Source organism: Rhineura floridana, chromosome 8 (assembly GCF_030035675.1).
Source record: "Rhineura floridana isolate rRhiFlo1 chromosome 8, rRhiFlo1.hap2, whole genome shotgun sequence".
In the NCBI taxonomy this organism is placed as follows: domain Eukaryota; kingdom Metazoa; phylum Chordata; class Lepidosauria; order Squamata; family Rhineuridae; genus Rhineura; species Rhineura floridana.
In genome coordinates this window covers 122,492,669-122,506,458 of record NC_084487.1, presented here as the reverse complement: position 1 = coordinate 122,506,458, position 13,790 = coordinate 122,492,669, and the positions used below count along the sequence as shown (strand labels likewise).

Sequence of the window (13,790 nt, the reverse complement as noted above, 5' to 3'; positions counted from 1 at the left end):
TTTACAATTCTATATGGGTAGAACTGCCTAGTCTGCCTGGAAATTATGGGCACGGTAGGTGCTGTTGGATGTCGCTGATTCATAGGGTCGCCATAAGTCGTGATCAACTTGAAGGCACATAACAACAACAAGGTGCCTCTAACTTTCAGACAGAATAGAAATAACCAAGTGCAACTTTAAAGGCTGAACAATAAGAAGCTATTTAAATAACCTTCACATAAATTATAAAAAGAACCATGGAATTTTCAATAAAAGTAACGCCCGAAGTAATATTAAATTATACATAAATGTTTTAAAAAGTAAAATTAATCAGTCATAGGTGCAGGTTCTTGGCTGCTATTGTAGAATTAATTACCTGTCAAATTATTTTAGTATTTGTATTAGAATGCAAACATTCTCAATTTAGAGCAGCCTTTCCCAACCAGTGTGCCTCCAGATGTTGTTGGACCACAATTCCCATCTTTCCTGACCATTGGCAATGCTGGCTGAGGCTGATGGGAGTTGTGGTCCAACAACATCTGGAGGCACACTGGTTGGGAAAGGCTGATTTAGAGGATTGAGGAATATGTTGTTTTTATTTAAACTTACCTGATTGTGTTGTTAGGCTCAAAAGAGACTGTGGTTGCAATGTTATGCACATTTAAAAGTCCCACTGAACTATCCAAGGCACTTACTTCTGAGTAAGCAAGAAAAAGATTGGGCAATTAAACTAATTTAAAAATCCTTAAATTTGGATGGAATTTCCTTTCTCTCTCTAATATTTCCCATTCAAACCATTTTTACTGCTTCATATGAATGCATTTCTCCCCTGCTACAGAGCCTCAAACTGTTCATGTATCCAATACTTCAAGAGTCAATTAGCATTAACCACCTTCATGCAGATGAACATTTCTAATCCATCTCCCCCCCCCTTATGCCCCATGTGCCCCAGCCACATCACACTTAACCTTTGCCATGGTGTCTCCAAAGAAGAATTTGTTTCACTCCATTCATGCCCTTCACTGTTTGGCAAACCACATTTGAGTGTCGCACTGGGCCTTTGTATTGAACACACTAATCTGATTGTTCTTCCACTCTACAAACTCTAGGTCAACAATCAAGCTGTTGCCAGAAACTAATTAATTTGCAAACAGTCCCTATTTTCACAGAGGGAGAGCTATTGAGAGCTATGTCAGCAGAGGGGATCATAATGCAGTGACATGCATTGTTGTGGCATCCACTTTTCTGTGCAATTCTCACTCATTTCCACCACACACATGAACTCAGATTATGCAGTCAACAGTAAATCTCTTAATGCCCACCAGACTCTGAATATGGTGGCCGGAAAAGAGGAAATTCATACTGAAGAGGTCAATGCTAATTAAACTATTTGTCACAGAAGAAGTGGGGAAGGGGGAGGGAGTAAATTCAGACAGACGAGATCCAGCGACGATCTGTTGGCAACCATGATGATATTTCTACTTAAGTCAATATTTTATCAGAGTTCACAAGAAATAAGACTGGCTATTATCTTCCTTCCTAATGAATTTCTTCAGGACAAGAATGAGATGCTCCCATTACTTAATTCTTTATTTACTGTGGCAAGTAATAAAGTGCAACTGAGCCTGAAAACACACTGATGGCTGTGGAGCTATCACAGAGTATTAATATTATTATTTTTTATTCGTTAGATTTATTAGTCGCTTGATACCCAAAGGTCCTAAGTGACTTACACAATGTTAAAACAAAAACAAATAAACACACTATAAAAACATAACAATAAAGAACAACAAAGCATAGCAATACGCTAGATTGTTGGGCTTCTAGCCTAGCACATTGCCAAAATAAGGAGGAAGTTTTCACAAACCTTTCCTAAGGTTCATAACCTGCTCTCTTCCATAATTTTTGTACCTTTGTGTAACTATGTAAAAGTATCAGGGATATAGTCAGAGAACATATTTCAGAAGTAACTGACCAACAGTTGTACCTATCTTGCTGCTCCCAATGGACTAGTTATGTAGGAAAGTTATGCGCAGCTTAGAGGCACTGCTTCCATATTTTGATATACATTTGATATACATGCAAATATAGTTGTCATCCAACCACACTGCATTAAGTTCAATGAAGTGTACATTTGGCTCTGCATCTGAGTAGGCAGTCCCATTAAAATTCTGCCAAAACTAATCATGCATAACTTACACACAACTAGAGCTGGATTAGGGCATATTTAGCCTTGAAAAGAGATGACTGAGGGGTTATGATAGCATTCTTCAAGTACTTGAAAGGCTGACACACAGAGGAGGGCCAGGAACTCTTCTCGATTGTCCCAGAGTGGAGGACATGGAATAAGGGGCTCAAGTTACAGGAAGCCAGATTTCAGCTGAACATCAGGAAAAACATCCTAACTGTTAAGAGTGGTACGACAATGGAACCAATTACCTAGGGAATGGTGGGCTCTCCAACACTGGAGACGTTCAAGAGGCAGCTAGACAGCCACCTGTCGGATATGCTTTAACTTGGATTCCTTCATTGAGCCAGGGGGTTGGACTCGATGGCCTTATATGCCCCTTCCAGCTCTACTATTCTATGATGGTAGGGTGAAAGTCTTGCCAGCACAGTGCTGCAAGAAAAGCACATCAACCCAGTTGGCTCCCCAGTGAAGATGCATCCCTTCTTTTTCATTTTATAATTCTTGATTGGCTATGATGATCATGCAGTGAAGAACAGCAGGTGTAAAAATTATTAAAGATGACAAAGGTGATCCAGTCAAATACCTATGTTTCACTCTGTACATGTTCAACATGTCAAACAAAATTCAGCAATGCACTAGTCATAATCAAGATGCTAATTACATCCAATGTAAAGGTGGATCACTCCAGCAGCACACCACAATTTTCTGTTGTTGTAATTCAAGGGAAGGACAGAGAATGTGTGTGTGTGTGTGTGTGAAAGGGGGAGCACAAAGAAGACTGATGGTGAAAAGTTCTAGACACAGAGAAAGGAGTAAGGCAGATGTATACAGTAACAACTAAAAATGGGTCTCATGTTGCAGGTTGTGGTTACAGGTGAGTCCTGGGCCTGAAAAGGTTGAATTTCTGGATATGGACAGACTGCACATATACTGAATTAAATGGTTTTTACAGCTGGTTATGTATTACTTCTGTGGCAAGCTTGCCATTTCCCCATGGATGTATCCCACACTTGTAATGCCTAAATTCAGTAATCAAATAGGTCAGGCAGCTCGTGTGAGACATTACCATGTCAGTGCTATACTTTCCTAGTGGCCAGCAAAGTTGGTGGGGGAAACTTACCACATGAACCAAACATCTTGTGTGATGGCCAGATATAAATTTGGATCCTAACTTCCTTTTGAAGACTCCTGCACTGCCACCCCCAAATCTGCTCCTGGGGGCTGATCCTTGGTAACAATGTGGATATGGTGCAGAAGACTGAAGATGGAAGAGGACAGGTGGTAGAAATCCCCCTTCCTCCCCTTGTGTAAACAGAAAAACAACTTAGGATCCAAGCCATAGACTTTCCAAGTACTGGAAATGACAACCATTCTGCAGAGGCTGGATATAAACTGACTTTCAGATTAGCCAAACCAGAGTGAGAGCACAGATACAAATCAAATTTAGATGTTTACATTTAAAAATTCTGACTTTTACTGGACAGTGTTACCCCAGTTGCTCAATATATGCCTCTATACATATCTGCAGACTACTTCCCTGTGTTCGGGAATAAGCCACTGCATAACACAAATGTCTAGTTCAAATATACTGGGGAAACCATTTCTTTTTTTACTGAACACTCACTCCGCTTCTATAGTACTCAGTTGCTTATGTAACTGTAAAGATTACCAAGGACAGTATCTTCAGGGAACTTGACATGGTTACTCTCGCACTTAGGTTTTTTTAAAGCCACAGAAAGCATGCTATAAACTACATCAAGGACTGCATTTTATTAAACCGTATAAAAAGAAAGGACCTTATAAGCTAAGATGAAAAATCCCATAACATTTGGTCCTTTTACTCAACTCTGCACAAAGGAAAGAGGGAACAGAATTATTTATTTGCTTGCTTAGAGCAGTGGAGGAGGTTCGGCAAAAGACATATGCCAGCCCCTAATGCTGAATTTTGCTGGGCTGAAGATTTTTACAATGAAAGCTGCTGATTTGTCAAAAAAGTAAAAACTGCAAAAAAAATGTTTTTGTGCATTGGTGATGGGGAAATAATGTGTTCAGTTTGAATTTGATACGAGCCTACCAGATTTGTGAGGACTGAAACACAGTTCTTCAAAACTTCTCCAAATTTTGCAATACAGTTATCCAACCAAAGAATGCATGAAAAAAATGTGTATATTCAATAAAAAACATACGCACAGTGTGTACATTAGTGAAAATAAGGTACGAAAATGCATTCTGTTGTGGGGAAATTGCAAAAACGTATATAGTGGCAAAATGGTGTCAAAATTAGCATATGTGAAATACATGTGAAAATGCTTATGAATTTTCATAGTGGTTTTTTTTTAAATCACAAGCTTATGCAGAAATGGGGCAAAACAAATTTGAGATTGGGCAAGTGAGAAACTGAAACTGACAGATTCATTCATTCTGTGTGTCTGTGTCTGTGTAAGTTTCCCAGTCATTGGGAAAGAGAGCTGTGCATGCCCTGATTGGGAGCCCTGTTGGGAGGTCTTTGCTGGGGAGCTCCTCAGACTACAGAGCTCCTTCAGCCTATGCAGAGTGAAGGGGCAACAAGCCAGCTGATCCCCTGCATGAGCAGAGTGAGCATGCTAGAAAGTGCCCTAGAATGCTTTACAGTGCGCTGGGTTTCCATGGCAGACAAACTGGCATGGAAAGGATATCCTGAGCCTGAAAACCATTACTCTAAAGGGCTATAACCCAGTATTTTCACTTCTTTTTGGGTGGCTCACACACATTTAAATTTTATAAAAGCTTCGGGGTGGTATTTCATTTCTAGAGGGCTTGCAAGCTCTGTGTGGGTAACCTTATCCTTCACTGTCTTTTGGCAGGTTCAGTTTCCTTATCCACTCACGATGTATCCTTAGCACTAAGTTGAGAAAATCAGTTCTCACATTCAGCGCTGAGAGACTAGTACGCGCATTCAAAAGGCGAGAGACAGAGAGAGGAATGCCACAATTTCGGCAATGAGCCGTGGGGATAGTGGACAATGACTGTGCTCTCTTGCTGCATAAATTCTCCAGACTCAGCTGTCAGCATAAGGATTCTACTGCACAAAAGCGGCTTTCACTTGCATGACTGAGCTCTACTTTCCTTAGGCCAGGTTATCCTCGGGACTAATCAATTGGGGAGAGTAAGATGTTATTCTGGAAGAGACTAGAGTTATAGGTCCACAGAAATGCAGGGGGAGAAACCCTTTTGCACTTTAATATTCTCTGCAGTCAAACTAACTTGACAAAAATTAGAGTAAAAATAAAACTAAGGCATAAACGTTTTTGATCTCTCTGTGTGTGTGTGTGTGTGTGTGTGTGTGTGTGTTCAGGGCTGTTCTCATGATGCTAACATCCAGCAGAGGCATATGTTTGGCAGAGGTTCATAGTTGTTATTTATATTACGTTAGCGCCTACAGGGCTCCCAATCAATGAGTCATTATGTCTGGCACAGGGTGCCCATCTAATTAAAAGGCATTCCTGCTTCTCTCCCCCCCCTTCTTCCTTAGTTTACAGTACAAGTCTGAAGCCATAGTGGAATCTCTTTCTAACAGTGGGCAACAATTGGTTTTCAAAGGCAAAGCTTTTGCACTTCCTCCCTTTGCAGCTGGAGCTTTGAGGAACCAAAAGATGCCGTCTGAGCACTTGCATAAAGACGTGGCTTAAAGCAAATAAAACCCATATGGTTGGAAGGACAAATATTGCTTCCAAAATCTATTGAAGAATTGAAAAAGGAGGTAAAGCTCGCAGGTGTGAGGAGCAGGGGAAAATACTTGTGGAGGTGTTGCCTGTCTTCTGAAATAGAAAGCCTGAGAAGACAGCTTAGCCAAGCAGGCACCCAAGCAGTGTAAGGGGAAAGGGAGCCAAAAGCAGGACCCTGTGAAGAGAAGTGTGGCAGGACTAGTGCCAGAAGGACCTGGCGCAGGGCTGTGTGTGGCTATGGAAGATTAAAGGACCTTTCCCCCATGATAGGATGATCCTGATCTGTGAGAGGAGTACAAAATAAAAGAGCCAGAGCAGTTTGCATGGTGGGGCAGACCTACCCAGTAGGGACGTCCTTGTTGCTTACCTAAAAGCAGTAACAGCCACTAGGGTCATCTGCTGTCTCTCCAGGACCCTGGGCACGGTATGACTACTGGATCTGGCGGTGTAAGGCTGGGGTGGAGGCATCAGGCCTGGGCCCTGAATATCGCTCTCCAGGCTTCTCTAGCTGGCCCTTGCTAATGCACACCCCTTACTGGCTTTGCTCTGTGCCCTCATCTAGTGATTTTACCATCAGCTGTATGAGACTCACATATCTTTTGGTCCACCAGACTAGGCTGCATAGATCCAAATGGGCTCAATTATCAGGGCCTCCTTGGCCCACTATCTCAGGCCACACTCAGCCTCTTCATGCAGCTAATCCTGCTAAACTAACTATTCTAAGGGTGAAATCCTATGCATACTAATATGCTAGTAAAACCTATTGGATTGGCTCCAAAAAATGATCTGAATTTTTTCCCTTTGTGTGTGTGTGTGTGTGTCTAAACAATCAACATCATTTCTGAGTTTGTTGAAGGAGAGCTTTGGAGATCTCATCTCACCTATCTCCAGATTATACAGCTGCAAGAGTGGCTGTATGCTATAGCCAGCATGGATTTTTCATATTCTGCCATGTTAAATTGAAAATACCCCCATGCCATTCTGCTGCTTCATTTCAAAACAAAATCTTACCAAACACATAGTCCTGAACTCAGAAAAGCTTGCTTAACAACCCTCAAATTTTCATGGCGATACACAAAATGGTCAGAGAAAATCTAGAGTTCAAACTGTAAAACAAGAGAAAAAAAATCCAGACCCCCTGTTCTGTCAGTGGTCACATAACTTGTTGAAATTAATTAAAAATCAGCCATGTTCACAGACTACCTGTAATCCTATTATTGATTTTGCCCCACACTCTGACTTCATCTTTTGCAGTTTAAAATTTTTAAAAATGCATGGCTGATTTTTAAGTAATTTAAGAAATTCAGTGTTGGAGTCTGATAGCGCAGGCATGCTCAGCAAGAACCAACTGTCAGTGTCCTGAAAGTGAGACTCATAGCTGTTTGGCTTGACTAATCAGGGGGCCACGCCCACATCAGACATTTTTTCCACTGTAAACAGTCATGGCTTCCCCCAAAGAAACTGTAGTTTGTGAAGGATGCTGAAAGTTGTTTCCCAGAGCTCCAATGGCCAGAGTGGTTTAACAACCCCTTCTTCTGGGGATTGTAGCTCTGTGACTGGCAGGCATCTCCCCACCAAAGATTACCCTACTTCATTTACACACACACATACACACACACATGAATATATATATATAAACCCACATACATATATACACACACACACATATATTCAATGCAGTGTGGGGTGCAACCTTCCCCCCCTTAAGACCAATAGGAATGGAACAATCCATCCCACCCTCACCACCCTGGGAAAAGTTATGTGCAAATAGTTTCCTCTTGGTGATACCTTTCTGCCCCCTGGCAGTTGCTGAGATCTTTGTCATTCCCACTGCTATGCCAGGTTCTTGTGGGAGAATGTGGGCTGGGGGTTTTAGCTCCTTTAGGGGACACCAGCAGCAGCATTATTCATGGAAGGCAGAAAATGGCTGGGTGCGTAAGGTACACACACTCCTTTCTCACTATAAGCTGCCTTGTCTAATGCTAGCACAGCTTGCCAGGTATCTAGAATTCACTGCATTTTTTTTAACGAGGTGACAGCACTCCATCACGTTCCAGCTTTTATCACAGAAGGCTGTGCTTCCCCTCTCCCTGATACTAAATACTCTAAAAACAGAACACATAATTCCTATTTATTGCTGATCTTCAATTTACTGCTTAGCATGAGCATAAGCTTGGGTATCTTCAGGTGCTTCAAACTTGTGCGGGGACAGATGTCTGGTGTTGGAAGTCTCTGACAGCACTGTTTGTTTTGAAGCTAATTAGATAAGATTATTGACTGAATTGATAATATTGAAGTCTTGATTTCTATCTGTGATACAGGTTGTAATGGTGTGTTCATTTCATATTTCCTAATTGTTGGAACAGACAGCCTCTCAGTCACAACATTGCTTTTAATTGATCTTTTGCTGGCTTTTTGTTTTATGCTAGATTTTTAAATGCTGCCCTGACTTGTTTTGTTTGTTTCTATTTATGTGCTTTTATTATGTTTTTATATTGATTGTGTTTTTGTTGCTTTATTATATTTGTAAGCTCCCCTGAGCACTGTTTTTAACAGTGGAAAGGCAGGATATAAATCCTCTTAATAAATGAATAAATAAATATTCCATAGTGGTGGAAACTAGAATCTAGACATTTAAGGCTAAAAATGTAAGTTTTTTAAAAAAAGATTCCTCACATCCTCCCCCAGGTTTTGGTGGTAATTACTAGGATAAAAACAAAATGACAATGCAACCATTAATATGCTTAATTTGCATAATTAGCAAATAATTAGCATAATGTACAAATTAGCCTGCCCTGATTTATGGAACTGGAATATGGCAACTCTACTTATGGACCAGAATTAGCCACCAAAGCCATTTTTATCTGGTTCTTGGAGACTACCAAATTTTAATTGAGGTATGCTGAAAGAAAAGAAATTGCCCACAGCTTTGCTAATAAAGAAAAAATGCTTTCAAGTTGTAAGCAGCAGAGATATTCCACAATTGCATGTTTTATCTCTCTTTTGGATATTTGTATGAAATATGTAAATCTAAATATTTGCATGTAATCTTATCCCTGAGCCCATGTGCTTCACATCTGGGAAGCTTTTAGTGCTAGATGTGCCAATTTTATTATGCAGCCTGATTCCACAGGATGTGTGTGAGTGCGAGAGGGGGGGGGGAAATAGGTTTGTGCAACAAAACATACTTTTGGCTGTCAGATCACAGAATGGAGCAACTCCCAATAATACACAAGTGGCCATCTTTGTTTTAAAGCAAAACTGTACTGAACAAACAATGTAATTAAAAAGAATCATATATAAAATCATGCCTAATTAGTTCCATTCATTTGTGGCAATACTGCACCCCAAGGTGCTGTTCAGTAATTGTGAATTAGTTAAAGATCACAGGTGGTGCTGGAAGGATAATTGCATTGCATGATAAAATTAATTAACTACTGATAAAAATATGTGGATAAGTGGATAAAATATACACCTAACTTACCATTAAGCCACCGGGAGTCATGCTGCTCTGTCCTGATTGGGTGATGATGCCCTAGTGTACGGAAAATGGCAAAATCTCTTCCCATGAAATCTGCTGCAGTTCCAGAATAAAGATCACCATCTGTAATATTGCATGAAATTGCTGTGAGTGTCAGTCTCTCAGCAAACATGTCATAATTTATTTAAAAAGGAACAAACATAAGTCATAAACCCAACACATGAAATATGCTTCCTACTGAAAGTTACTTATATTGGCTAATGTCTGCAGTACAACAGCAGATACAATTTAGGCTCTTCCATGTTTACCTTTTTCAATCCAGGGCCAGCCTTTGACAGATAAATTTTCCTTCTGAGGAAGGGAGTACTGCAGCCATATGACATATTTGTGAAATTTGTTTATTTACAAAAATACAAGTTAAGTAGAACAGTCAAGCATCTACATGGGCAGTGTTAGTCTGTAAAGCCATATCAGTTTTCTACAAAGCAAACAGAAATATGGAGACAGGTTATAGTCCAAGGGTGGGGAATGTTTTTCAGATTAGGGCCGCATTCCCTTCAAGGCAACGTTCCGGGGGCCATATGCAAGTGGTGGGTGGGACCAGAGGGAAAAGTGGAGAGATCAACAAATATAAATTTTACCTTTGTACTGTAAGCTAGTTTGTACACATACTCACACACCCCTCTTTATTCTCCACTCTGACAAGCAAGAGTCATTATTAATTCATTAACACATTCATATACCATGTTTCCTCTTAGGAGGTCAAGGTGTGTACATGGTTCCCCTCTCTTGTCCTCACAACAACCCTGTAAGGTAGGTTAGGCTGAGATATTGTGACTTGCCCAAGGTCACTCAATAAGCATCATGGCCAAGCGGGGATTTGAACCCTGGTCTCCCAGGTCCCAGTCAAAGTTCAAGGACACAGTCCAGCCAGGGTTGTGAAGTGGAGTCAGTGAGGGATGTGGCCTCGGGTGACTTCCGAGGGCCAGACAGAGAAGCCTGGAGGGCCACATTCAGCTTTCCCTCAAACCTGAGATTCACCACCCCTGTTATAGGGTGACTATGCAAGAGAGGACCAGACTGCTGTACCTGCCATAGATGTATAGGAGAAATATTTGTCATAATAACTTGCATCCTCTTCTACATGTATCCTAAATGTACAGCTGTTTTGGTTCCCTCCACCCCACATTGCATCTAGTCCCCTTAGTTAATTATATTTACTCAGGTAGGAGAGAAAGGCACTTTGCACATACTTCTTTTCATGGCTACCTTATGTATCCCAGGATTTAGTCTTGGAATTGCAAGCATGATTCAGGGCAAAGGTCTGGTAAGCTAAATGGAACATCATGTTTTCCTATCAACAGCAAATTAAAGTTGTGTCATCAAAGATATATGCCCTGGGCTTTTGAAAACAAAAGAAAAGAAGGGAGACTGTTTAAACTGGATTTCCATGGAAGGCTAAACACCGTGCAAAGTGGAAAAATAATGTTCTGAATATGCTGAAATGTTACCTGATTAGCTTCCCAGAACTTTTCCTTTTGATACCGGCACCTTGGTGACTAAAATGACCTTTACTAATATAACTTCTCTGAAAGATTTCTGGCTACTTAGATAATAGGAGATAAATAAAAGTCCCTCCTGAGAATAAGTTGAATCAATTTGGAGGTATCTTACATAGCATGTATATGACTTCAGGTTCTATCCTTGGCATCTCCATTTGAAACGATCTCAGGTAGCAAAGTTGGAAAGCCTTCCACCTGTGATTTGTTAGAGCAGACAATGCTGCGCTATGGTGTTAAGTAAGTTAGGAATGTGTCTTGTGGAATGAACCACTTGCAATGTTGAGCTGATGCCCGACTATTGCTCATAACTTTACTTAGCTTTTAGAACATTCTTCACGTCTTAAAAACATTTATCCATATAAATGCACAGCTACTCTACGGTATGTTGTACAGAACTCCTATGTGTGCAAGTTATGATCCATTCACTGCAAGGTCAGGGACAACTCTGTGCATGGATGCCATGGCCTTTGCATTGCAGGAATGCTAGGAAACTTCTACAGACTGTGACAGAAGAAGCAGGATGTTGTAAAGCCTGTAGGACAGACAAAAGGGGCGGTCTACAAGTTAAGAGGGAGTGTGGAAAGGTGGTCAATAGGGCACAGCATTGGTCTAGGGAAACACAGAAGGATCAGCCACAGAAGGATCATCCCCTATCCAGTGCCAAGACTGAGGAACTGAAGGAGACTGTTGGAATGGAGTTGGTTTCCCATAGTCACTTGCCTTTGGGACTCAAGGATTCTGACCAGAGATTTCTTCCAGGTGATTCTGAGTGCCTGCAGCCCCCATCAGTTTTCCTTGAGGCACAGCAAGTAGTAGGCAATGGCAACTGGTCTGCCATCAGGCTCTCCGATTTAATCAGTTGACACACAACTGAACCTGTTTCTTTTGTAGGTGGGGAAGCGCATCTGACACTGGAGTGAATGTGCTCGCCAGATGCTTTGATTCAAGTTCAGGAAGCTCATGGAGCGCCGAATAAGGACTTTTGCCTTTCAGAGCAAAAATCATGGAATGAATTGACTGGTTATTAAAGTTCAGGTATTTCATTTGTCACGGTCATAGTGAATGCCCTAGACAGAATTTAATACGACTTTGTTGGAAACAAGCATATTAGTTCCAAGGCATGCTTGTATTTTCCATGCCAATTTTAGAAGACATTTCCATGGTGGAGCACCCATGTCTGATCATGCCTGCTGGGAAAGTTGAGCTACCTTCCCTTGAAAGGCTGAAAGCATAACATTTTCAGCTGCATCGGCAAGGGCTATGTATCATAAAAGTCAGGTTGGGAGAAAACATGATAGTGGAAATATGTGGAATGAGAAGAAGATTAAAAGCAACTAGACCTTTTGTGCCCAGCAGGAGGTATAATCAAAATCGAGTAAAAGAGAACAGCACATTAATTACCTATTTATCATCTTTCTGTCTCATCTGCCACTTGCTATTTTTAAAAGGAGAGACAATCACTTAATTATAGCCCTTATTATGTACTGTGCCTGAGAAAATGCCTTTGATGCTTCTGTTAGCCTTTACTTAACTTTACCCCCATTTGCTTGTCAGCCTCTCTCCAGAGACTTGGGATAGATCAATATAAATCAAGGGAAAGACAAGAAGCCTGCTTTTATTTCATAGTTGTCAAAAGAGGGGAAAAGGTCACCCAGAACAAGAGATTCCAGGAGCCTGAGTTTTTATATATATGTAGATTTAAAAGCATTTTAAATCAGACTTTTGGAATATTGTTTTATACTAGTAAATACCTGTCATTTGGTGTGTGTGTGTGTGTGTGTGTGTGTCAAAGGGGTGTCCTCTGGGCACAGAGAGTCCCTGTAGTCCCTGTCCTTCCCACAGGATTCAGTAAGGTGAACACTGCAACTTAATCTAACCCAATGGGTGGCTTCAAGGTTGGGCTACTGCAATGTACTCTATGTGGGGCTTCCCTTACGCTTGATCAGGAAACTGCAGTTAGAGAACGCCACAGCATGTCTGTGCTGACCAGTCAGCACATTACACCTCTGCACAGAGATCTGCACTCGTTGCCCATTTGTTCTGTTGCTGTTATTAGTAAATAAACCTCTAATACCTTGCCCTATATATGTCCACTCGACTGCTTCGATCTGTGGAACTGGCACTGTTACAGGTACTCATTCCACAGTTAAAAGAAATCAAATCTTTTCGTGTGGCAGCACTAAACTTTGGAACCCCCTGACTTTTGCTGTACTCTTCCCAGCGCCTACCCAGATACAGTACACAGAAGTTAGATGTGTTTTAATCTTATTGTTGATTTTAATTCGTTTTTGAATGTTTTGACGCAATGTTTTGTTCTTTGTTTGTTTTGCTTTTTGATTTTCTTATATTTGTTCTATTCATATATTTTCTTGTTTATCCTCTATGTACACCGCCCAGAGAGCCTTTTTGGCTTAGGGCGGTATATAAATTAAATTAAACAAATAAATAAATAAATAAATAAGCCCCATGAGTGAAAGCAGCCAAAGTCAAATGGAAATAGGTTCTAGCACTATATCTAGATTAAATAAAGTTGAGGTGGAAATGTAAGTATTGACATGCACATTGTATTAACAATGAATTGCAGCTAAACGATGCCTCAGAGCTGCTCTTACCTCATCCCTAACTGGCATCTTACTCAGTACACCATAGTAACAATTATAAACGAACAGCTTGGACTGGGCATGGACTAGGGAAGTCTAGGTTCAAAATCCCTGCTCAGCCAAAAAGTCTGTTGGGTGACTTTGGGCTAGCCACTCTCTACATAAGTGCAGTTGTAAAGGAAAAAATGCAATATTTTTTTATATACACTACCGACCTCCTGGGATGATAGCAGTATGTATATAAATGTAGAATGAGCCATGGCTCAATTTTAC

At 40.8% G+C, this 13,790-nt stretch overlaps 1 protein-coding gene across 1 annotated transcript in view; it reads right to left on the bottom strand.

Annotated features, from left to right (window-relative positions):
• Positions 1 to 13,790, bottom strand: part of SEMA3A (semaphorin 3A) — a 332,620-nt gene that overhangs the window by 69,692 nt on the left and 249,138 nt on the right. Inside the window, exon 7 of the mRNA XM_061582314.1 lies at positions 9,359 to 9,478. Coding sequence (XP_061438298.1) covers positions 9,359 to 9,478 — 120 coding nt within the window. The remainder of the gene's footprint in view (positions 1 to 9,358; positions 9,479 to 13,790) is intronic.